The sequence below is a fragment of the Corapipo altera genome, unplaced genomic scaffold (assembly GCF_003945725.1).
Source record: "Corapipo altera isolate COAL_440 unplaced genomic scaffold, ASM394572v1 215, whole genome shotgun sequence".
NCBI lineage: Eukaryota > Metazoa > Chordata > Aves > Passeriformes > Pipridae > Corapipo > Corapipo altera.
The window spans coordinates 305,069-326,593 of NW_020885008.1; the positions used below are offsets into that span (position 1 = coordinate 305,069).

Here is a 21,525-nt window from a genome sequence, read left to right on the forward strand (position 1 = left end):
CCCCCCAACCCATAGGGACAGTGAGGACACTGCCCTATAACACCCCCAGCTCACAGGGACAGTGAGGACACTGCCCCTCCCCCTGGCCTGGCTCCCCAGAGTGGCCAGTGGGCCCTGGGGGGTGGCCATGGGGCCCAGAGCAGATGAACCCAAAGGCCCAGGTTTGCCCCATCCCTGCCCTCTGGCCATGGGGCAGCTGCTCTGCCACGAGGGTCCAGTGGCAGCTTCACAATCCTCCTCTCCCTCTGCCTCCTCCTCTCTTCTTGCTCCCTCTGCTTCTCTTTCTCTGCCCCTTTCTTGATGCTCTGGGTGGCTTTGGGAGCTGGAGAGGTTGGATTTTGACTTAAGTGTTGTGGAGGGATCAAATTTTGACTTAAGTCTTCTGGATTAATCTGTGCTGGGTCAGTATTGGGGTGGAACATTTTAGTCCAGCTCGTGTGGTGCCCTTTTGCCAAGTTCCCTTATTTTCTCCCCTAAATTAATAAAAATACCTCTTGGGATCAAGTCTGTGGTTTGTTCTCAAGGTATAAAGAACCCTATTAATATATTTTAAAGTCAAACTCCTGGCTGAGCCCGTGATCCTGCAGCTCCCAGGGCTGGAGTGTTGCACACCATCACTTGTGGAAAGGCTGGGGCAGTAAAAAAGCTCTCACGTTTCTAAAATTTAGGAGAAAGGAAATCCCACCACCTCTTCCCATTCTTCAGACACCACACAAGCCATTTTTCCACGTGGAGTTAGTTCCTCTCTGAGCTGAAAAGGTTAAATGGAGGGAATGGCCTGAAGGTGAGGCAGGGGAGGGTCAGGTTGGGAAGTTTCTGTCTCTTCAGCCACCAGGTCATGCAGGCTCTGAGCTCAGGCATGAGAGCCTTTATTGCCTGGACTGAAATTTTAGATATCCCAGGCTAAAATATCAAGGTAAAATGAAGTAGAAATGAAAAAGGCAGAGTGTTTTTAGTTAATTAGTCAGAGTTGGAAATTATTTGTGACTCAAAAACATATACAAAGGAAGAGTGAAACCTGGGGAAAGTTCTGCAAGGTCATGAGCAGACAAGAAGCATGAATTTTAACCCCCCCCCACCAGCTTCCCAAGGGAATGGCTGGAGCTGTGTCAGGGCAGGCTCAGGTTGGATCTCAGGCAAAGGTTCTTCCCCCAGAGGCTGGTTGGGCACTGCCCAGGCTCCCCAGGGCAGTGGGCACAGCCCCAAGGCTGCCAGAGCTCCAGGAGGGTTTGGCTGATCCTCTGGGGCACAGGGGGTGACTCTTGGGGCTGGGCCTGTGCAGGGCTGAGGGTTGGACTGGATGGTCCTTGGGGGTCCCTTGCAGCTCATTATATTCTGGGATTCTTCCAGGGATGTAACTGGTTTAATTAAGGGACAATGGGTGCATCTCACCCCTAAGGAAAGCAAGGTAAAGGTGATGTTCTTCATACACAAACTCATGTTCAAGCCAAATTCTGTCTTCATGAACACCCAGCTGACACTCAGGACAGTTCTAACTCAACGTGGGACTTCAGGGAATCTCAGGAAGTGTCATGGAAACATCACGAGATGAAGACTTGTCCACATTTTAATAGATGGAGAAGCTGGAGCAGAGGGGAAGAGCCTCAGGTCACACTGTGTGTCAGTGCCTGCCAGGATTTCTGATTCCCTCTCCCAGGATTTCTGATTCCCTGCCTGCCAGGATTTCTGATGTCCTCTAAATCCACAGTAAATCCTACCCCTGTTAACACCAGCATTAAATGGCAGCTGGTTTTAGCAGGAACTGGATTTCACCTTGGATTAGGTGATGCCCTGAACCAGTGGAAAGCCTCCAAGATTCCTGCTCCTTTGTCCTTTTTTCCTTTTTATTTTTCTTCTGAGAGTGGCATTGTCACAAGACCTTAATTCTTGTTTTTTGCCAATTCATCTGCTCCTGCCACTTCTCCTTACAACTGTTTTATATTGTGAGCCCACTGCCAACTTCAGATGGGATGTGATGCAGAATGGAGAAACAAAATCGGCAGCAGCAGGTGATCTGTGAAGCAAAAAAACCCCTCCACATCACAAGCAAATACCCTCAGTAATACAGAAAGCAAAGAAACATCAAAAAGGCAGGAAAAAAAATCTGTCTGGCAGCAAGAGGGAGTTTGGCTGAGCCATCAGCTGGTCAGTGAGGCAGGATTTGCTGTTCTCCTCTATGCCATGTGTGCTCTCCATCTTTCTGAAGATGAAGAAAGACCCACCAGCTGCTCAGTTAGGGGGGAAAAAAGTCACCTTGGGGAAGGTCAGGAGTGTGATTCCCTGCCCCACACGTCCAGGGGGTGCAGGGAATGCAGGGGAAGAGGCTCCTTCCCCCTCTGCCCACCCTCCAGCTGATTATCCTGAGGTGAGAGGACCTCCAAGGATCATCCAGTCCAACTCCTGGCCCTGCCCAGGACACCCCAAAAATCCCCCCCTGTCCCTGAGAGCGTTGTGGAGAAGGAACTGCCATGGGATGGGAGCAGCTCCTGCTCCAGTGGCTCTGTGGTGTCCTGGGATTTGAACCATTTCTTCTGGGAGCTGTGAAGCTCCTCTGCAGAGTTCCACTGGGGCTGGAGGAAGGTCATCAGATTGTCAGATCCCAGAATCCCAGAATATGCTGAGTTGGGAGGGACCCACAAGGCTCATGGAGTCCAACCCTGAGCCCTGCACAGGCCCAGCCCCAAGAGTCACCCCCTGTGCCCCAGAGGATCAGCCAAACCCTCCTGGAGCTCTGGCAGCCTTGGGGCTGTGCCCACTGCCCTGGGGAGCCTGGGCAGTGCCCAACCAGCCTCTGGGGGAAGAACCTTTGCCTGAGATCCAACCTGAGCCTGCCCTGACACAGCTCCAGCCATTCCCTTGCCACTGTCCCCTATCTCAGAGCAATCCCGCAGCGCCAAAGCGATCCCTGACCCACTCAGAGCTTTCCTTCTGTCCAAAATATGACCAAACCGTGAAAAACGTCGAGCTTTCCAACCTGTAAGTGCAGCTGTTTCTCTGCACTTCCGAAGGGCTGCACAGTCAAAAACTCCCAGCAGCGCCACAATTCCACAACTGGCTGCTTCCCGGAGGGGGAATAAATAAATTCGAGTTTATCTCTTCTAATTGCGGCCGAAATAAGGAGAGGGAGATGTAAGTGTGTGTTGTAGAGGGGAATGAAGGTGGTAAGGGAGGACTGAGGTTGTCCCTGGAGCGGGAGCAGAACCAGCCATGCAATGGATCCTCCTGCCAGGAGAGAGAGCCCTCGGCTCAGCTCTCAGCCCTCTGCCTCCTGCGAACCCTCCAGCGCTGCCAATTAGAGCTTTTCAAACCCAAGCTGTCAGCAAACAAGATGTACCAGCGAGTCTCTCCTGCGAGAACAGCGCCCTGAGAACACGCTCCTGTCAGGAGCGGCGCGTCTGCCCCGAGTGTTTGGCACAGGAGGGAGGTGGGGGGTGTCCCCCCGCTGTTTTCTGTCTAAATTAAGTGGGTTTCCAGGTTTAATGAGCTCCTTTCCATCTCCTTGTGGCAATCTTCACCCAAAGCTGAGCCCCAGAGACAGCCCGGGAGGTGTCTGGGAGCAGCATCCGCACCTGGATCGTGTGGGGAAGATCTTCAGGATGTGTCTGTGTGAAAATCTACTCAAAATTCACGTTGCTTTCTGACCTGCTCTTGGGGAAAAACAAAACTTCTGGGGGCAAAGAGTCTGGATTTGGCATCAGGAATTAATCAGGGGAGAAAATGAACCAAGCACCAAGACCAACCAGCCTGTTTGGGACTACAGCCACGACCAGGTGATACAGAAAGAGTGTAAGAAATAAAACCAATATAAAATGATTTTTGACATCATATTTGGTTATCTAAATAATCAGGAAATCCTGATTTTTTTTCTCCCAAGTGTTAACATATTTTTTCCCACATTCACCCTGCCAACCTGAGTCAAGGTGAAAAAATGTCCTTTTTTTTTTTCTTTTATTATTATTTTTAAACCTACCTCCAAATTATTTGCAGTCTCGGGATCTCTGTAATTCTCTGTGTCATGACCTTGTCTCATTTAAAAAGCTGAATCCTGGTATGTGCCTTGTTTGGGAAGGAGCAGCCACTGGATCCTGGAGAAGCTCTGCTGAGCTGGACTAAGTGATGTGAGGGGAATTAAGAAAGGCTGAACCTTTCTGTTGGCTCAGCTGAGCAGGATCTGCAGTTTTGCCCTAAGGAAGCTCAGAAATCTTGCTTTTCAAGGTCAAATCTTGTGCTCATTTTAACCAGCCAGTGAATTCCTGACTTTCTGGATCCCTCTCATGTTTGTTCTGTCACACAGAAATCCCCCGTGTTCTCCTGACACAATTTATTCCTGATTAACTGAGACACCAGAGGATTCCTGGGCATCCCCAGGTATTCCCACCTCGGGGCTGCTTGTGGAGACAATTCAGCAGCTAATGAGGTGCTGATGCCTCGTTATCCTCTCTAAAACATGATGTTCTAACAGTGCTGAAAGGAGAATTGGGCAGAAACTCAAATAAACCCTTGATTTGCTCAGCAATTTGACAATTTATTTGTTGTTCTGCCTAAAATAAAAAAGCTCCGAGTAATTGGGCCCCCTGTGGGTTTTGAGAAAGGTATGAACAGACTTTTCCCTGAGCTCCTACAGAAACAAATAGTGCTTTTCCCTGCCCTGGGGTGACATTTGATTCACAAAGCACAACACAATAGGTGATGTTTTGCCCAGTGTCCCACGCGGCTGAAAATCAGGATTTTCACAAGGTCTTGCTGGATTTCTGCAGTGGGAAGGAGCAAGGACCGTGTCCGGGGTTTCTGGAAGCTTCCCTAAATCTCTGCATCCTCCCGGGCAGGTGGTGGGGTCACCACCTGTGTCACAGAAGGGAAAAACTTGCTGGACTTTAAGGCATAATGGAAAAAAACCCAAACACAAAAAATAACCAGAGAAGTGCAAATGGTTGTGGAGTTTTCCACCTTGGAAATATCCAAGAGCCATCAGGGTGTGGTCTCGTGCAGCCAGCTCTGGGTGGCCCCACTTGGGCAATGTGACCTCCAGAGATCCTTTCCAACCCCAACCTCTCCGTGATTCCCTTTCCTCGGCTCCAAAGTAGAAAGAAAGAGGGGAAAATGTGGTGATATTCTTTTTTTCCCTTTAGTTTAATACCTAAGAGAAATCATTCAAAAGACTGCTGCTGTTTTTCTGCTTTTTTTAAGGTGTCCAGGAAAGAAGATTTCAAGGAGATAAAGCAGCTTCAGAGTTCTTTGTGCTGCTGCCCACACAAACATTGGGATGACAGGGAAGAGCAAGGATGGGAAGAGGGTGTTGGCTGGGTTGTCTGGCAGCACAGATGCAGAGCAGACAAGAGCAGGAAAACAGTGCCCAAAGAAAGGGGTTGTTTAATGGTGTGGAAGAGATTCCCTAGAGATGGAAATCCAGCATTTTCATGGACAGCTCAGTGAAAATGTCTCTTCAATCCACAGGGATGGGCAGTGCTGTGTGTGAGGTGTCAGCATGAGTCAGGAATAAAAATAGAGGTTAATTCTGGAAGTGTTATAATGGATATAAATATCTATATAATTGTATAAATCAGGGCTGTGTGCCAGGCCTGACCCATGTGCCAGGCCTGACCTAAATATGGTCACAGTCTCCTAAAAGACATTGGGGAATTAGGTAAAGACAGCAGAAATAAAGAAATAGGGTGGGATTTCTGAGGGGTATGAATGGGTTGCACACCAGTCCTGGAGGAAAGTGGGTCTAAAAGGATCCATTATTTATTCCATTTGAGAGGTAAACAATAAGAAAACTGGCAAATTCCATGGGATCTGCCTTCATGCAACAGCACTGGGAGTCAAACTCCTCCTTCAGGATCCTTCATTTGGGACCCGGGCACCATTCCAGGGGGAATGATGAGCCCCAGGTTTCCTATTCCTTGTTTTCCCCCAGGTTTCCTATTCCTTGATTTCCCCCGGGTTTCCTATTCCTTGATTTCCCCCAGCTGTGAGGTGAGGAGATGACTCCCAGCTCAGAGACCTGGGGCCTTCGGGGTTGTTGCTGGAGCTGTGTCAGGGTTGTGCTCCGTGTGGGATCACTGGTGCCGTGGGAAGCACTGGAATTCTTTTCCAGCCATGAGTTCCTCATTGGAACAGATCCATGGAGCAGTTTTAACTCCCTTTGCTGGGCGTCTGCTCCCAGGCCAAATGTGGAGAAGAGAAGCCACCTTGGTGTCCACGAGTGTGTTTTCCCACTATTAAATCCTTTGCATGGATGAGGGTGGAAGGGATGGACCTGGGGAAGAGCTGCCTGGAGCTGTCAGGTCCTAATTAGTGGCAAATTAGCAACTGCCTGAAATTTCTGTCCACTTTTGGAAAGAAAGCTCTGTGCCCTGACTGGAACTCCTCAGCACCTTTATCCATCCAGAAAGGTGCTCAACAGCTTTGAGTGGATGTCTGGTGACAGGAGACATGGAAATGAAAGCTATAATCATATTCCTGGTAAGAGCTGAGCTTCTCCAAGGGCAGGACCATCATCCAACTCTTTCTTAATTCCTACTTCATTTACTGTCACACAGTGAGCAGCTACTGCTGACATTCTTGGAAGGAGGACAAGCACCTTGGAACCCCTCTCCTGCTTGGAGCTTCTGACCCATCTGGACATTGGAACAGCAATTAATGGAATGAGATGAGAAATAATCTTTTTACAAGGTTATGTTGGAAGTAGTGAGAGGTAAATGTCTCTTTTGCCTCTCAGTGCTCAAGGACAGAAATGTTTCTGTGGTCTGGCATTCAAATAATTCAGTTTGGGGTTTTTTTATTATTTTTCTTTCTCTTAAGTCTCCAAGTTGAGCTTTGTTTTCAAGAAGAATTGAGAGGTTTGCACCTCCCAGAAGCTTGGAGCTCCTGGCCCTTCTAGACATTGGAACAAAAATAGAATGAGATGAGAAATATTTTTACAAGGTTATGTTGGAAGCAGTGAGAGGTAAATTTGCCTCTCAATGCTCAAGAACAGAAATGTTTCTGTGCATTGACACATTGGGATTTTTTATTTTTTTTTTAAATTTTCTTTCTCTAAGTCTCAAAGCTGAGCTTTGTTTTCAAGAATCTTGTGGCTCGAGACACCCCTCAGCTCGTCCATTGTCACGTGCAGAATCTTTCCTTGGAACTCCTACAGTTCCCAAGCCCCGGCGAGCTTGTGTTACATCATGGGAAGATACACCAAAAATACACTTTCAAATTTCTCTCAGAGTCCTCACTGGTAGTACCAGACCTATAAACCTGTCTGATCTTTTTTTTTCCAGCTTCCATTCATTTCTTCCGCCTCGGCCCCATCGCTCTCCTCAAAAGGAAGCTCCCAAGAAACCACCTGGTTTCTCTCGAAAAAAAATATTTTAATTCACTTTAACGAAAACAAATTTTTAATTGGCTTACCTTATTAAAATTGGGAGACCTCACCCTGCCCCCTTCTGAGTCACTGAAGGCCCTGCTGATGGCAAACTGGATGGCCAGGCCGGTCATGGTGCCCGTGGAGAGCGGCTCGATCCTCCTCACGGCCTGCAGGAGCCCGGCCTTGGTGTGGTAGGTCTTGAGGGAGAACTCGTTCTTGACGGCGCTGGCGTAGTTGATGACCCCCACCCTGGTGGAGTTGGGCCCCACGTCCAGCCCCTCGATCACACGGGACACGAAGACTTTGATCTTCTCGAACTCGTGCGGGCGGACGCTGCGGGAGCTGTCGATGATGAACACCAGGTCCGTGGGTTTGGTCCTGCACAGGGTGCCTGGAACGGGGAAGGAGGGGAGGAGAAAAAATAAAAATAGAACAAAAGTGGTCTTGGGAGAGCAGTGGCTGAGCAGAGAGGAGCAGGAAGCTTCAATCCTCTCTGGGGTTGTGGCATTTGGGACACCACGATCCACGTGGGTATTAATTGGTTAGATGGGATCTCCATCAGGCATGACCAGAAACAGATGCTGCCTGTCTCAGAGAGCACTTGAACCTAATGATTCTAAATGTTCTTTATCCTTTCTTAGGAAAGCAAGTCCTGATGGGTGACCAGTTCTCCCTGAGTCAGCAGTGCCCTGAATCAGCAGTGCCCTGGCAGCCAGGAGGGCCAACCCTGTCCTGGGGGCATCAGGGAGGGGATTGTCCTGCTGTGCTCTGCCCTGGGGCGGCCTCACCTCAACATTGGGGCAGCTTTGGGCAACACAATATAAGAAAGATCTGAAGCCACTGGAGAGTGTCCAAAGGAAGGCAATGAAGAGGGTGAAGGGCCTTAAGGGGAAGCTGCCTGAGGACACTGAGGGCACTTGGTGTGTTCAGCCTTGGTCTCTACCTCTTGTCACCCTAGGCTGTCACTAATGTCAGTAATGAAACCTTATTTACTTATGGCAGCAAAGAGGGGAGAGATGAAGCTGTGAACTGAATCCCAGAATGTGCTGAGCTGGAAGGGACCCCCAAGGATCATAGAGTCCAATCCTCAGCCCTGCACAGGCCCAGCCCCAAGAGTCACCCCCTGTGCCCCAGAGGATCAGCCAAACCCTCCTGCAGCTCTGGCAGCCTTGGGGCTGTGCCCACTGCCCTGGGGAGCCTGGGCAGTGCCCAACCAGCCTCTGGGGGAAGAACCTTTGCCTGAGATCCAACCTGAGCCTGCCCTGGTACAGCTCCAGCCATTCCCTTGGGTGCTGTCCCTGCTCCCCCAGAGCAGAGCTCAGTCCCTGCCCCTCCTCTGCCCCTGCCCAGGAATTGGAACTGCACTGAGGTCTCCCCTCAGTCTCCTCTGCTCCAGCTGAACACACCAAGTGCCCTCAGTGTCCTCCCACACCTTCAAATCAAGGCCCTTCCCCATCTCTTTGCCCTCCTTTGGACACTCTCCAATGGCTCAATCCCTTCCCTCCATTGTGTCCCCCCAAACTGCCCCAATGTTGAAGTGAGGCCACCCCAGGGCAGAGCAGAACAGGACAATCCCCTCCCTGATGCCCCCAGGACAGGGTTGGCCCTCCTGGCTGCCAGGGCACTGCTGACTCAGGGACAACTGGCACCCACCAGGGCCCCTTTCCCGGTCCCACTTTCTGGCTCTCATTCCCAGTCTCTATGAACAGCCAGGGTTGCCCCATCCCAGGTGAAACCCGAGCCTGCACTTATGCACCAAACAAAGCCTGGGAAGGGGTTATGGAATTTCAGCCACCACCACCCACATGGATATTAATTAATTAATGAGGTGGGATCTCTGTCAGGCACGACCAGAACCAGGCACCACGCTCAGCAGCTCAGGCTCAGCTGAGCATCGAAACACTGGATTAACCGACCACATCCACAGGAAAAACTCCTGTTTTTCACTTTATGGCACTGCCAATAAACTCCTGTAAGACAGCCCAGGTTTGTGCCTGTGAGCTGGGATGGGAGAACATGACACAGAGCTGTGAACCCACATAACTGACAGTTAATCCCTCCAACCAAACATCCACTGTGGAAAGGAGCTGGTATGAACAGGAAGCATTAACAGTGCAACAAGCTGGGTGACTATTAGTATTATTATTTCTTTAATTTCCCATTTTCATGCTAGACATGGACAAGCTCAAGGAGTGTTTGGACAATGCTTTCAGGGACAGGGTGGGATTGTTGGGGTGTCCTGTGCAGGACCACAAGTTGGATTGGGTGATCCCTGCAGGTCCTTTCCAGCTCAGGATATTTTATGATTTTATGATTCTAAATAGAGACAAATATTTTGAGCTGCAAACTGCATTTTGGTTCAGTAGAAACAGGTTTAAGGCAGAGGTGGTGGATCAGTCTCTTGGCAGGAAAACACGATATCTGGCCGTGTTCTTAACTCCAAATATGTGTTGCCTTTGACAGGTTGTGTTTGGTAACACAGCCCGGGTTTGTGCCTGTGAGCTGGGGTGGGAGAACACGACACAGAGCTGTAAACCCACATAACTGACACTTAATCTCTCCAACCCCACAAACATCCTCTGTGGAAAGGAGCTGGAAGCATTAGCAGTGCAACGAGCTGAGTGATTGTTATTATTATTTCTTTAAGCTCCCATTTTCCTGCTATTTTCCATCTTCATTTTCAACTGCGGCAAAACATAAAAAAGGGGCTGATATTTTTTTTTTATGGTTTTCCAAATGAATTGTCCCATTTTTTCCCCACCAGATCTACAGCATGCTGTTCTTTTAATTTTTTGCCATCGTTTAGCCTGTCTCTATCAGGGCATCAAACACTCTGTTAATATTTGATTTCTGCAGCCAGGGACTACAGAAGTTACAGCATAAAGGAAATTTCTGTGGACAGATTTTTAAATGGGAGCTTTTGGGCCAACAAATCTGTTCCAAATGATGACATAAATATTATAGCAAGTCCTCAGCATGAAATCTAATGGAGCTTTCAGTCTTTTGGGCAGATAAAAATAAATACCCTGTGATATATCCATAAAGAATATAATCAGGTTTGTTTCCTGAGAGACACTAATGCTGAATCTGCCTCTGGCTCCCAGAAAGGTCTTGCTAAAAATGCTAAAGAAGGGAAGCAGGCAGTGGTCACTTTGTCAGATGCTCTAATTTCCTCTAAAATGCAATATAACCTTTTCCCATAGGGATGACTTTCATTTTTCCCACTGTAATTCGTTGCACAGGAAGGAAAAATTCACTTGGTTGTGCCCATTTTACAGGCAAGAAATGAAGGTACAGAGAAAGCCTCAAAGTTTTGCTATCAGTCCCTGCAGAAATAAAGCCCAGATTCCCCTTTGCCCATGTAGCTGATGAATCACCTCTGGATTTACTGACAAACCAAGGAGGAAAAGTTATTTTTTTTCCCTTAGGAATAGTTGCATCCAATAGAAATTTTGAAATATATCTATTTCTTTTTGCATAAAAGCTCCATGATTTTGTCCTAAATAACATTTTCAACTTCTTTTTTTTTTTAAGAGTAAATTATATTTCAGAGAAATGAAGGGAAAAGAAGGGATATCAGGTGGGAGCTTTGGGATTTCAGCTTGTCTGCTCACAGGCCTTAATCCTTTCCAGAAGGTGACAGACAGGACACTTGCTCTGATTGACATTTTGACTCAGCATAGTTTATTTCAAAGTTGAATTAAACCAGAAATAAAATGTCCTTTTAAAAAAAAAATATCCACACTAGGAATTATGCAGGAATAGCTGAACTTTATGCCCTGATTTAGCAGCAAATATCTTTTTTGGCATCTTTGCCATGTTCATTCCAAGAGCAGGAAAGCTGCTGAGTAACCCAGACCTACAAGGAGTTTATTTTAGAAGTGGCAGAAGGGCTGAGCTGAATGCCTGCTCTGTTTGATTTCCTGACTTCAGTAGCACAGCAAAGATAACTCTCCCTTCCCAAATTGCTGAGGAGAAACGGGTCAGTGTAGCAGAAATCTCCCTCCGTGAGCAGCAGATAACACTGAAGTCCCTGTCACAACCCTCAGCCTGCCCACAAATGCGTGTTCTGCATCACCACGAGACCATTCCAACATTTTTTAATACCCAAAAGTAAGTTTGGCCTTGGCTGCCTGTCTGGCAGTGAGTTCTCCAGGCTTCCTGGAGCCCCTGGAAGATGCTTCCCAGGAGCAGACCCTGCAGCCCTTGCCTTGGTGTCCAGCACTTTCTGACATGAACTGGGAGTTAAAACCATGTGAGCTACAGAGCAGGCAGCTCCCCTCCCTCCTGGCTGCCCTACACCCCGTTTGGAAAGTCAAACAGAGCAGGATTTTGCTCAGGATGAAGGAAAACATAGGAAAGTCCTACTCTCATCAACCTCATCGACCTCAGCCAGACCTTGCTGCCCGGGGAGGTGACCCCGGCTGAGCGGGGGGACCTGGCCAACTCCTCCTCCAGCTCCTGGCCAGACCCTCCTCGTGGAGCTGTGGAGAGGAGCGGTTTTGGAAGGCACAGGAGAAGTTTTGGGAGGCAGAGGACAGCCCTTCTCCCACCTGGGCCTTCTCCAGCCGGGACCTGGAGTCCCATGGCTGCCGCCCTGGGGACTCGGGGTGAGTCGGTGCCACCTCGCTGTCCCTCAGTGCAGACTGAAGTCATGGAACAGCCAGAAGCAAACCCAGCTCCAGCTCCTGCTGCCTCAGGAGCGCAGTTGGGAAAGTTCCTTCACTTCCCTGGCTGATGTTGGGTGCTCCCTCTCCCTTCTCCTCCTTCCCAGTGCCAGGACAAGTGGCAGAGGCTGAGGACCCAACGCGCTCCCCACTCACCTCTGGGCTGCGGAGGGGCCCCGCACACGGTGTAGCTCTGGAGGAGGAGCAGTAAAGAGAGCAGCAAGGCAGAGAAAATCCTGTCCATGGCTGTGGAGGAGCTGGAGGCGGGATGGGGAGTGGAGAGCAGGAGCCTTGGCCCAGAGGTATTAACCTGCCCTTCGTCGGGGAGGCATCGAGCCAGCCCCTGACACGTGTGAAGCGCCGGGGGGGCTCCAAGGGGAGAGGGATGAGGGAGAAAACCCTGCCCCAAGGTGGGGAGGGGGGGATGTCCAGCCCTGCCTGCCCCCATCCCTCCACAATGGCGTCATTGCTGCTGGAAGGGGATGGGAAGCTATAAAAGAGCCGCAGCGGGATGGTATGTGGGGAATCTGGGACCGTAACAGTGGGACCAGTGAGCCCAGCCCTGGGGAACTGGGCTGGACCTGCCAATCAGCAGCTCCTGGCCACAAACCTTGGGCTGTGCCACGGGCTGTGGTGTGTCAGGATACTGTCCTTCCTCTGGCAAAGCCCAGGGAAGGGGAGGAATGGGATCAGCATCACACAAATCACCTCTCAGTCCCCACGTGTGTTGGAAACCAGCCCGTGGGATTGGGGGGCTTTGCTGCCTTGGCTTTGAGGGGGAATGCTCAGGGGCAGAGGAAGAGGAAGAGGAGAGGAAGGCTTGGGCAGGCACAGGAGAAAGTGTGTGATGCAGAATAAGTTTCTTCCTGCAGGGAACAGTTCCTTCTCTGTGAGGTTGTGCCCCTGTGCAGCAGAGCAGGGAGGGGAAAGGGCTCAGGAGCCTAAACTGGATAAATAGAGAGGGAACTCGGGACAGACAAACAGATCAGGAGCCGGATTTAGTTTTCCAGTGCAGCGTTCAGGTCTGTACACAGGAGGGAGATGCAGCTCCTGCCACAAAAAGCCAATAATCTGACTTAACAAACAAGACTGATGATGCTGCAAGTTGAGCTGAAATCCAGTGTTTTCTTTGTGGGAGAGCAGCAGGGAGATTTGGTACCAGGGTAAGAGGAATTTAATGATGGGTTGGTCACAAAGCAGTGCATCTGTTTTCTTCTTTTTAACTACTGTTTTACACCATCAGCTGATTAAAGCCCTTCTCCTCTGATGGATTAGTCTTTGCTCACCTTTCCAGCCACACACCCTTGGATAAATCAGCCATTTAATCTGAGTTGTGTTAGTGCAGTGCCAGGCAAACCACCTTTAACTCAAAGCCCAGTTTCTCTTCCCTTATCCAAAGTCTCTCTTTACTCCAAAAGCTCTTCAGCAGAGCCCAAGAGCTCCCGTGGAGAAAAGCTCTTTGATTAGGGAAAAAAAGGACCTGTCCTTAGTGAAGCTGCCAGGCTGCTCTGAACCCTTTCAACATGAAAAGTGTTAATTAAAATACTGAAAGATGGTGAGGTCTTCATGCAAAACCAGCATGGGTTTGTCCCACTGTCTTCCCAGGTACAAACCATCAATCACAGGCTTTCAGCGATCTCTGGATGGAAAATTTTAGCCAGAAGGAACAAATGTTTCAGGGGAGGGACGGGGCAGCTCTGCTGGAAGGAAAGGCTGGGAGAATTGGGATTGTTCAGCTTGGAGAAAGGAGGTTTCAAGGTGACCTAATTGTGGCCTTCCAGGGCCTGAAGGAGCTACAAGGAAGATGGAGGGAAATTTTAGATGGACTTGGAGTGCCAGGATAAGGGGGAATGGCTTCCCACTGAAGGAAAACAGAGTTAGGTGGGATATTGGGAAGAAATTCTTGGCTGTGAGGGTGGGGAGGCTCCAGCACAGGTTGCCCAGAGAAGCTGTGGCTGCCCCTGGATCCCTGGAAGTGTCCAAGGCCAGGCTGGAGCAACCTGGGCTGGTGGAAGGTGTCCCTGCCCAGGGCAGGGGGTTGGAATTACCTTTCAAAGTCCCTTCCAACCCTAACCAGTCTGTGATTCTGTGATGAACATGGTTACATTTATGTGTTTATATATATATATATATATATATATATAAATATGTATATAGGCACACACATGCAGGCACACGACTCCTCTATTCAAACCTTTCATGGATATGTTTATAAAATCATGAATTTTGATGAGTGCTAATATATATAAGTATATATATATACTATTCACTGCTATCCTCGTGTGTTTTTATTCACAGAGCTACATTTTCTCCCCAGATATATAGAACACCTACACCCTTACATTTACAACTATTAGGGAACAAAGTGAAATAACAGCCTAAAATTTGGGAAGCTTTGCCCCCGAGCTCTCCATGATGAGGTTTCTCTGTCACTCTGCCCTGCAGACAAGGATCTCTTGGTGCAGACAGTACTTACTGGCCATGAATAGGGATCATTCAGAGCCCTCCATAAATGAAGCCTCTATGGCTGTTCTTGCCGAGGAAAATATAAAGTTTCTCTGTGTCATTTCACTGTTAATTAGCAAAGGAAGATAAATACATTTCAGGTGAATATTTTCACTAGCAGAGCTTGTGGCACACAAGCAGCATTAGAGCTTTGAAACTCCTGTGAAGGGCAAAGGTGTGCTGGGTACTCAGGGCCTGCGTTTCTGCCTCTGTAAAAGCACTGTTTGTTTGGAAAATATGAAACATAATTTTTCCCCCCGGCCCCCGAAAAAATGCAAACACGGGGTTCGATATTTTCGAGAGGAAAATATGCATTTAAAAGCTCTTCCCCAGCCTGGTTGAAACATAAACAGACAAACCATTAATGGCCAGTGCTGGCCCCAGAGTGGCAGAGCTGCTCTTGGGGGCTTCACGTGTCCTGGCACAAGGAGGGTTTGCCTCTCCTCCAACACAGCCATGGCTCCTGATTTAAAAAGGACTGATTTTTAAATATCAGATCCCCTCTTTCCTCCCTTCTTGCAGGAGATCCTGGTCCCACTTTGCTCATGCTGGAGTCAGGTGGTTCAGACTCTCCTTGTGCTGGGCGCTGGTGGGGCCACACCTCGAATCCTGGGGGCAGTTTTGGGCCCCTCCTGACAAGGAAGACATTGAGGGGCTGGAGCGTGTCCAGGGAAGGGAATGGAGCTGGGGAAGGGTCTGGAGCAGCAGGAGCAGCTGAGGGAGCTGGGGGGGCTCAGCCTGGAGAAAAGGAGGCTCAGGGGGGACCTTCTGGCTCTGCAACCCCCTGACAGGAGGGGGGAGCCGGGGGGGGTCGGGCTCTGCTCCCAGGGAACAAGGGACAGGAGGAGAGGGAACGGCCTCCAGCTGTGCCAGAGGATGTTCAGATTGGATATCGGGAAAATTTCTTCAGGGAAGGGGCTGTAAAGCACCAGAACAGGCTGCTCAGGGAAGTGCTGGAGTCCCCATCCCTTCAGGAGTTCAAAAAAGCGTGGATGTGGCACTTGAGGACGTAGTTTAGTGGTGAACTCAGTGATGGTGCTGGGTTGACAGCTGGACTTGATCTTAGAGGTCTTTCCCAACCTTAACAATTCCAGGGTGGGGTCAGGAGATGCAGCTTGTCCTCCCCAGCATGACCAACATCATCCTTTGCACCCAGCCAAGAGAGAGGCTTGATTTTCCTTCCCTGGCTGCTCCTCAAAGCTCTGGGTGATGCCCCAAAATTCCACTGTGCTGCACCTTCCTTTGGATCCTTTCTTTTAGTGACAACCTTTTCCTAGTTTGGAAAATCCTGATGACAAAATTCATTCTTTGACGTGTCTTTGACACTTCCCTCTTTGAAGTGTCAAATCTGCCAGCCTTGGGCCAGGCCAGGAAAAAGCAAAGCCCAGTTTAAGTCCTGAAAGTACTAAAACCCAAGCACATCTTAATACAGACAATATTAGAGTTAGGAGAGGTGGTAACTTCTCATTTGTCATCAGACAAGCAAGTCTGATGGCATAAAACTCTCTAAATGCAGATTCTTTATCACTGTATGCAAAACACTTCACAGGAATATTGATCAGATGGGCAAAGCCGAGAAAAATGACATTTTATTTTCAATGCCTTGTTTTGATTTGGCATTTCACTCGTGCCGTTTGTTTCGCTCATGTTTTTATTTTAAACCTGTATTTTAGTGCTGTATTTCCATATTTCCAATAAACACCTCCTGATTCCATTTAATACCTCGGTATAAATTTCACACTGCAACAAATCAAAACCCTGAGGGGCTTCCATGGAAATGACCCAGAAGAATGGGAAGGTTTTTTGGGAGGGGGAGGGAAAGGAAATCAAAATTTGGGGGATCTCAAGATGTTTCCAGACTTCCAACAGAGCTCAAGCACAAGGCAGGACGAGAGGAAATCACCTCCAGTTGTGCCAGAGAAGGTTTAGATGGGATATTAAGAAAAATTTCTTCTTGGAAAGGGTGGTCAAACATTGGCCCAGCTGCCCAGGGCAGTGGTGGAGTCCCCATCCCTGGAAGTGTTCAAAAAAACCCTGTGGATGTGGCACTTCAGGCCGTGGTTTAGTGATGAACATGGTGGGGGGGGGGATGACTGGTGGGACTCGATGATCTCAGAGGTCTTTTCCAATCTTTTAAAATATTGCATTTTTCTTTATCTTTTTTTTTTTTTTTTTTTTTCCCAAAAGCCCAGTGTTTGTAGCCCTGGCCCATCAGCCCTTCTCAGAAGGGATCTGGAGGGTGGCTGAGTCCCTCTGGTTGGGAAGGACAAGCAGCCAAATTCTGAGTAGTTTACTGTTGATTCTTATTTCCTTCCAAACAAACCTGTTGGTCGTAGTAAACACAGCTTTCCTGCCCTCCAGCCATTACAAAACTCCAAGGTTTAGCAAAATTCTCCATCATTTCTTGCCCATTTCAGGCTCCCTTTGATGTTCCCAGGTTGAGTGTTCCTGAGCTGCATTCCCAGCTCATTTCCCACCTACTCAGAGAAACGGTGACAAAAGGTGCCTTTTAGTCCAAGCTCCAATTGTTGTATTTTATTTATTTTCTATTTTGGTTTGGCACAGTGGAGGGGGGGCTCTCCCAACCTGTTTCATTCCCATAAAGGGTATTTACTGCACCCCTGTACTGGGAATGTGATATTTCCAGCAGTGGGGGGAGTGCAAAGCATAAAACAAATGATGTAAAGGGTGAAGGGTTGGGGAGACATGAATGGCTTTAAATATAACCCTTCCAACAGCCCAGGATCAAAGGAACTGCTGTTTATCCTTTAAGCTGCAAATAGCTGGCAAATATCCTCGTGCTCTGATGCTGTAAATAGTAAATGCTGTTTATGGCTGGGGTATGTTTATGTATTTTATGGGTCACACTTATTTCAGAGGGATCAGTTTTATTTGCCATGTTAACCATGCTCACATATTCCACCCCCCGTCCTGGGACTGAGTTGCCTCCTGGGCACTATTCCTGGCTCTCCTGCTGAGCACCTGCAGCTCAGGTCCTCCCTCTGGGCCTGGAATTCTCCACCTGTGCAGGGACACAGTTCTGGGCTGGCCCAGGAGCCCCTGAGGTGGTTTCTGTCCTACAGGTGGCTTGAAGGGCCAGTTTTGGGCACCACAGTGTAAGAAAGGTCTGAAGCTGTCAGAGAGCAACCAAAGGAGGGACATGAGGATGGGGAAGGGTCTGGAGAGGACACACAAGGAGTGATGGAGGGCACTTGGTGTGTTCAGCTGGAGCAGAGGAGACTGAGGGGAGACCTCAGTGCAGTTCCAATTCCTGGGCAGGGGCAGAGGAGGGGCAGGGACTGAGCTCTGCTCTGGGGGAGCAGGGACAGCACCCAGGGAATGGCTGGAGCTGTGTCAGGGCAGGCTCAGGTTGGATCTCAGGTAAAGGTTCTTCCCCCAGAGGCTGGTTGGGCACTGCCCAGGCTCCCCAGGGCAGTGGGCACAGCCCCAAGGCTGCCAGAGCTCCAGGAGGCTTTGACTGATCCTCTGGGGCACAGGGGGTGACTCTTGGGGCTGGGCCTGTGCAGGGCTCAGGGTTGGACTGGATGGTCCCTGGGGGTCCCTTCCAGCTTAGCATATCCTGGGATTCTGTGAATGGAACAGCTCTCTAACACTGGCCAGTTCTGAAGGTGGTCTCTGTGTGGGCAGCTCATTTTCTCTGAGGTGAATGAGCCAAAACAGCTGCTGGATTAAAGCAAACCACACAAAAGGACCAGGGTAGAAATCATAAAATCCTGGAATAGTTTGGGTTGGAAGGGACCTTAAAGCTCATCCCATTCCACCCCCTGCCATGGTCAGGGACACCTCCCACTATCCAGGTTGCTCCAAGTCCCATCCAGCCTGGCCTTGGACACTTTCAGTGAGATGAAGTAATAAAGACTCTGGGATCACCCAGGAAGAGGAGCATCATTATAAAATAACTTTCACTGACAGAAATGTCCCAACCCCCCTGTGAGCAGACACATGGGTGAGGGAGTTCCTCAGCTGGAGCCCGTGGGGGCTCCTGGGCTGATGGATGAGTGTGAAGATGGAAAGCAAAAGAAAAGGCTTTGGTTGATGCATCACCACACTGCCAGTTTGTGTCACCCTGGGCCCACCACCGGGGACAGCACTTGCAGTGACTTCATTTGACTGCCACAAGTGACTAATTATCTTAATGAACTGTCTGCAAGGAGTGAAGCCCTTGCATGTGCTCTGATTTAAACAATTACAGCAGTGCCTGTGCCAGGCTCGGGGGGTTGGACCCTGGGAGCTTCAGAGGAGTCATTCAAACCATCAGGAACCAAGGCAGCCTGAAACCACGACACACAGCCCCTGTGGTGCAGGACACTGTGCTGTGACAGCCTCCTGGAGACATTCCACACATCCATCACCCGGGATTGCCCCGCTCCGGGGCCAGGCAGCACACGGGCTATGGCAGCTCCAGGAGGTACCAGGGAATGCTGCCAAGCTGCTCTCTCTGCCCTCTTCGAGGTCTGTTTATAAGGTCTGTTTATACCCACTCAGGCTGGGGGAGGCCTTTCCATCACAGTGGACACTCTGGCTCGACCTGCCCAGCTCTGCCCGTGGATGTTCCTGGTACATTACACATCATTTTCCCCAGGTTTCCAGCAGCTCCCTCACATTCCCAGATGCCATTTCCAAGCCTGATAGAAGCCAGCACCAGAAAAATGCCTCCAATCCTCCCCAGGCTTTACTGGCACTGGATTCTCTGCCAGCTTTGGCGCTGTTCAACTTCCAGCAGGATTTGTAGAATCAGCTTGACTGTTTTTCATTTTAGAGATGTAGAATCATTTTTCCATGTCAAAGAGTTTCTTACAAAAAAGGGGTGGCCTGGATTGCTGGAATAACCTGTGCTGCTTCCATCAGAAGGAAACATTTCCCACCAGGGCACAGGATTATCAAACGTTGGACCAAAGGGCTGGGAATGGGGCACGGGAGCACCTCCAGCATCTAACATAAAGCACAGTGGTGAACTTGGTGGTGGTGCCACGTTGATGGTTGGACTTGGTGATCTCAGAGGTTCTTTTCCAACCTTAATGATTCTGTAATTGTAAAGCAAAAAGCCCCTTTTCCACTGGAGCTTTTGCTCTGGGTCAGATGGGTGGAAAGCTCCAAGGTCAGTCAGGTCATCTGATGGACACCTCTGGAGTCCTGGAGCATCTCCACCTCCATGAGATGTTGCTGGTTTGGTCAAGACCCTCTTAGTTATCTGTCCTGTCATTGCTGAGATCATCAGCTCAATCTACTCCCTCCATGAAAGATCATTAGCTCAATCTCCTCTCTCCATCAGAGATCATCAGCTCAATCTATTCTCTCCATCAGCTCAATCTCCTCTCTCCATCAAAGAATTGCTGCTCATTTCTCCTCTGCACTGGAAAACTAAAAACAACATGTGGAGCAGCACTGAACATATTTGTGTGAGCTGGTTCTCAGCCTGTATTTGAGACTCACCTCAGTAAATCAGTTTAGAGAAGAAAAAGCAGTGCAACAGTGGCATATTAAAAAGAGTCTTTTATCAGGCTCAAACCCAGCATTGATAGTGCCACGCTCTGACTTATTGAGAGGTTTGGGACAGCTTGTGCTCAGTTTGTGTTGGCCAAGTCCCCCAACATTTCAGAAAACCAAAACCACTTCCCGTCTCGAGCTCAGCCCCTGACCTGGCTGGAAGCTCACAATAAATCTATACATTTTATCACATTTCAGGGGGTTTGGAGCCAGGCTTTCTTGGGAAACTATTCTGAGCCCTTGGAGAGAAAACACTGCACAGCAGAAGGATGGACTGGCTTGGTCCGAGCCAGAGAACATTGGGTTTGGTAAAGAAAGCTCCTTGTACATATTGAGACAAATCCCAGCTCTGCAGAGATTGTGTTGAACATCCTTGAACTGCTTTAGCTGGATTAGCAGAGTCCATTAAACCAGGAGGCTCAGGGAATGATTTATCCTGCTGCAGGAACTAAACAGCCCAGAGCATTATTAATGGGAGTTTAATTAGAGGTGGAATTGGAACTGTTTAAAGAGATGGAGAAGGATTTTTAACCTGATTTAGCTGGATCACATTGCAGAACCCTCTTCTGGTTTAGAAACCAAGGGAATGGGATCCAACAATATCTTGAGCAGACCCAGTCACTGGGGTCAGTCCTGGGCAGTGGAAGGAGCCTGGTGACCATGTCCCAGTGCTGGGGGGGTTGTCACACACCAGCTCAGCACCTCCACCTGAGGAACCTTCAGGGCAGGACTGTGCTTCCAAAAACTCCCTAAATTACCAAGAGAAGCTCCACCCAGTTATCCCATCCCATGGCCTCCTCCAACCCTGCCTTTGGGCTGGGGAGAAATGAGCAGCAGTTGCAGCCTGGTCTTCAGGACTAAGGGGCTTGTCTGGAAGGTTCTGGAGCCTATTGATTATTCAGAATTAAAGATAATGTTTTATCTCTCCACATAATAAAGCAGGAGACTGGGCTGGACCTTGATGCATAAAGCTGGGCTCTTCACACTCCTCTGCCAGGTTTCCGGGGTGGATTTTGGGTTGGTCTCTCGCTCTTTGGTCACAATTGCCACATTTAGGATCAGAGGAATTATTTTCTACCTTGAAGAATTTGAGTGGTTGGTACTTTTTGTGTGTTTTTGTGGATGATTTGAAGCATATTTAAAAGCACTGGAGCTATTAAGGTGTCATTGTGGTGCCGCCTTCCAGACTTCATGGCTGGTTTTGAGCATCCTGGTTCCCAGAACGTGGAAGATGAAGCACAGAGAAAGGGAGTCATCCTTTCTTTTCAGTGATGAGAAAACCAGCTCAAAAGTGTCTAACCAGCATCATTATCTCCATCCCCATATGCATAAATACACACACAGTGAAAAGACCACAGGGCAGCACCACACTTCTTATTTATTCTTTGCAAATATTCCCTCGAATCTTGTTGTTTTGTTTTGTTCCAGAGCAGCACAAAAAGCCCAGGCTGTGATCCTGAGCTGAGGATGATGCTGCAATAGTTATTACTG

At 49.1% G+C, this 21,525-nt stretch overlaps 1 protein-coding gene across 1 annotated transcript in view; it reads right to left on the bottom strand.

Annotated features, from left to right (window-relative positions):
• The window catches only part of MATN1 (matrilin 1), a 26,727-nt gene extending 14,462 nt beyond the window's left edge, over positions 1–12,265 (bottom strand). Inside the window, exons 1-2 of the mRNA XM_027667353.1 lie at positions 12,178–12,265; positions 7,399–7,745 (exon numbers count right to left, since the gene is read on the bottom strand). Coding sequence (XP_027523154.1) covers positions 7,399–7,745; positions 12,178–12,265 — 435 coding nt within the window. The remainder of the gene's footprint in view (positions 1–7,398; positions 7,746–12,177) is intronic.
• Positions 12,266–21,525: the final 9,260 nt, after the last annotated feature.